The following is a 3,531-nucleotide window of genomic DNA, read 5'->3' on the forward strand; positions in this document are numbered from 1 at the left end:
GTTGCTGGTTTTCTCGTGGCGCGTAGTGTTGTTGATTTTCCTTTACTTTCTCTCAAACTATATGTACAATGTCGCTGAATATTATTTTCTGTGCATTTCTCAGTGGTCGCAGTGAACAACCTCATCTGGCAAACCAACGCCATGTTCCGACCATTTGTAGAGGTCAATGCCGTGGGACCACATCTGGCTGACAAGAAGCGCAAATTCAGCACCAAGACCAAGAATAACAACTGGTCACCAAAGTACAATGAAACATTCCAATAGTGAGTAATCATGCTTCCTTTACGTTAGTTACAGAATTCAAGGGATTATTATTATAATAATTATTATTAGTATTATTATTATTATTATTCAGCATTTTACCTACCTGCATACAACCTTCAAAATAGTTTGCAATATTCTGTATGTTATTTGCTGCCATACCTTCAAACTAGTATCCAGTATGCTATCTGCACACTACAAAAGAGCCTCCAGAAAAGTATATACAGTACCACATAATACCTGTCAAAAGCCTTACAACTGTTCTATGTAGTGAATAAAATTGCTTTAACACTGTGTTCATTGCACTGAAACTCTTGAAGGAAGTCAAGTGACAGCTGGAGCAATCTGTTGGCTTTTCAACACACTCTTCGTTCTCTGAGCTGATCCAACTAAAGTGACAGAGCTAAAGTGATCTTAGACTGAGTTGTAGCAACACCAGTGTGATCAGTGCAAACCCAGTGCCGCCTGCATATAGATTATCATTTTAAATTTAAAGAAGCCGTTTAGTTGCTGGGGATAATTAGAAAACAGCCTAAAAAAAGGCTCAGAATAATGGCTCATTTGAATAGAAACATTCATTTTACTTCCAGAACATGGCTGAATTGTCTTATTACAGCCACACATATAATAAGTCAGCCAGACACTCTTGCTGACACATTATATTCAGCTGCGAACAAAGCCGAATGTCAGTGTCCAAAAAGCAATTGGGTTGTACTCATGTAACAATCAGACAGAATGAGCCTTTGGGCTTTTCATTAAGTTTAGGAAATAATTAAAAAAATACAGCAAAGTCAATAGAGTATACTCTAAAGTAAATTACAACTTACTTGGCAGTATCTGAACTGTCATGATAAACCCTACATTTTTAATAATCCGTGCAGGTTAAATCATTTCCTGTTTGTATACTGCAGTGCTACAGTCGAGTAAAAGTAAAACATCACTGATTTTGGATCATGTGAACATATCTGAATTCTTGAGTTCGACCTTTCTGATCTCTCTGTATCATTTCTCTCAGTGTTCTAAGTAATGAACATGGTCCGGAGGCCTATGAGCTGCACGTCTCAGTAAAGGACTACTGCTTTGCCCGAGAGGACCGCATCATCGGCATGACGGTCATCCAGCTCCGAGAGCTGGCGGACACGGGCAGCTGCTCCGCCTGCTACCCCCTGATGAAGAGCGTCTCCATGGACGAAACTGGCCTCACCATCATGAGAATACTCTCTCAAAGGACCAACGACGAGGTGGCCAAAGAGTTTGTGCGTCTCAAGACAGACACACGGTCGTCAGAGGAGGTGTCGTAATGTGGAGCAAGAATGCAGTATTAAGAGTTGTGTTGTCTTAAGTGAGAGATACAGAGAAAAAAGGAGAAGAGAGAGTTTTTCTTGAGAGAAAATGAGATGAGATTGTCCAAAGAGAAGTGAAGGAGGCCCAAATGTGGCGAGGCAGCAAGACAGCGAGAGAGATAGAGAGAGAGAGAGTTGTGTTTGTTTGTTTGTTTTTGTGCATGTGCGTAAAACATCTGTTGGAATGTTCATTTTAAAACTACAATATGTACAAGTGTTTACTTACCGTATGCTTACTATTAAGTACTATATTCTACGAGTTATGTTAACGAGACATGAAATACCTTTTGTACAACATTTAGTCTTTTTGAACAGAGATTTGTTCCAATAAAGTGCCAAACCAGTGAAAAAAATAACAAAACCAACGTATATGAATTATGGTGAACTTAGTATGTTTGAAATTTGCTCGATTATTTTGTCCGGTGTATATCATTTTCTGACCGTGTGGCGTTTTGATTGTTGCAAAGTCTTTCATTTTGCACCCTCGTTTTTTGGCTTCACGTTCTTCCACACAGCACTGTTGTGCATGTCCTCTTCTCGGTCATGTCTCTCCCGTGATTCCACAGTGACCACCGAGCAGGGTCCCGTCCCCTTGCCTTCAAACTGTTTGTATTTTAAGTCGACCTGAAAATAGACCATGTTTTTTTAAATGGCGATGACTGCTATGTAAACCTTCATAGGTGTTTGTAATTTTATAACCATGACAACAATGACGACAGCCTCCAGTGCTAACAGTCTTAGCAGAAAGGATGGAAATGTTTTCTTTTTCTTTGGCTTTTTGTTCTTTCTTTTTGGCCATCAGCTTCCAGCCTTTCTGAATGACCACTGTGAACATGAGCTTTGGAAGGCAAGCTTACATGACATTGCGGACAGTTTGATATTATTGTTTCCTATTTTTCCGATAACTTTGTTCCTGATAAACTGCCAAAGTTATATAATATATTTGTACAAAAGCAATCCATTACATGTATGAAGATATATATGTACATGTGATCTATTACTTTTTCAATGCTTAATATTTGATTATTAATAGGGTGGTACTAAGATTTTATTTTTTTTATTTCCTGTGAAGCTGTTAACCAATATGAAAGTTGCACATGTTACTTTACACATTAGTTATATCAGCTTCTGTCATTGGAATTATTTTTCTTCATAAAGGAAAGAGTCTAACATTTGGTAAATATGCAACATTCCTATGTATTGCACTGATGGCGAATTGTATGTCATGTAAATATATTTAGTGAGATATTGTACAAAAGTCTACTTTTCTTCAATGTGCATAAAGTATGTGCAAATGTGTTAAAACATCTGGGTCATTTTGAACAATTCTCCAGTAAGACTCCCTTTAACACTCAGCACAAGTGTGAATCAGTTATGAGGTTATTTATAATTGAAGCTTCAGGTGACTAAAGCAACTGACCTGTCAACTGCTGTTCATACAAACTCATTACACTGGATTACTCACATTTGTGTTGATATCTGCAATATGAAAATCAGAAGTAATCATCTGTTTTTTTCAGGAACAATTGGACAACGTTTGCATGCAGGTCTGTCCTGTTAAATCTGACATAGCTTTAGTTGGGGGAGTAGAACTGTAAACATTGTGACAAATGTGGTTAGTTGCAAGTCCAATCAATGCCAGTATTTAAGAAACAAAAGGTGAAATGTTCAATGTAAAAATTATTTTTGCTGGTTTGCAAATCTGTTTGTTGTTGTATGTTTGGGTATTTTAGTACAGTACAACCACTATGAAAAGGATATAACCTCTTAAACAGTACTCTGCCGATTCTGCATCATACTTAAGTAAGTTTGTGGAAGCCAAGATGGACGGTAAAAAAAAAGGATCAAAACCAATTCATCAGAACCAGAGATACTATAAGTTTTTTCACATATCCAGTAGGACTCCCCAAAGCATGACAGTCTCTGG

At 37.7% G+C, this 3,531-nt stretch overlaps 1 protein-coding gene across 1 annotated transcript in view; it reads left to right on the forward strand.

The window, feature by feature from the left end:
• LOC118321314 (protein unc-13 homolog C) overlaps window positions 1-1,820 on the forward strand; it is a 90,976-nt gene extending 89,156 nt beyond the window's left edge. Inside the window, exons 31-32 of the mRNA XM_035652586.1 lie at window positions 104-263; window positions 1,277-1,820. Coding sequence (XP_035508479.1) covers window positions 104-263; window positions 1,277-1,562 — 446 coding nt within the window. The 3' untranslated portion in view covers window positions 1,563-1,820. The remainder of the gene's footprint in view (window positions 1-103; window positions 264-1,276) is intronic.
• Window positions 1,821-3,531: the final 1,711 nt, after the last annotated feature.

Source organism: Morone saxatilis, unplaced genomic scaffold (genome assembly GCF_004916995.1).
Source record: "Morone saxatilis isolate NCDOM2014 unplaced genomic scaffold, NCSU_SB_2.0 Contig11, whole genome shotgun sequence".
Classification (NCBI taxonomy): Eukaryota; Metazoa; Chordata; class Actinopteri; family Moronidae; genus Morone; species Morone saxatilis.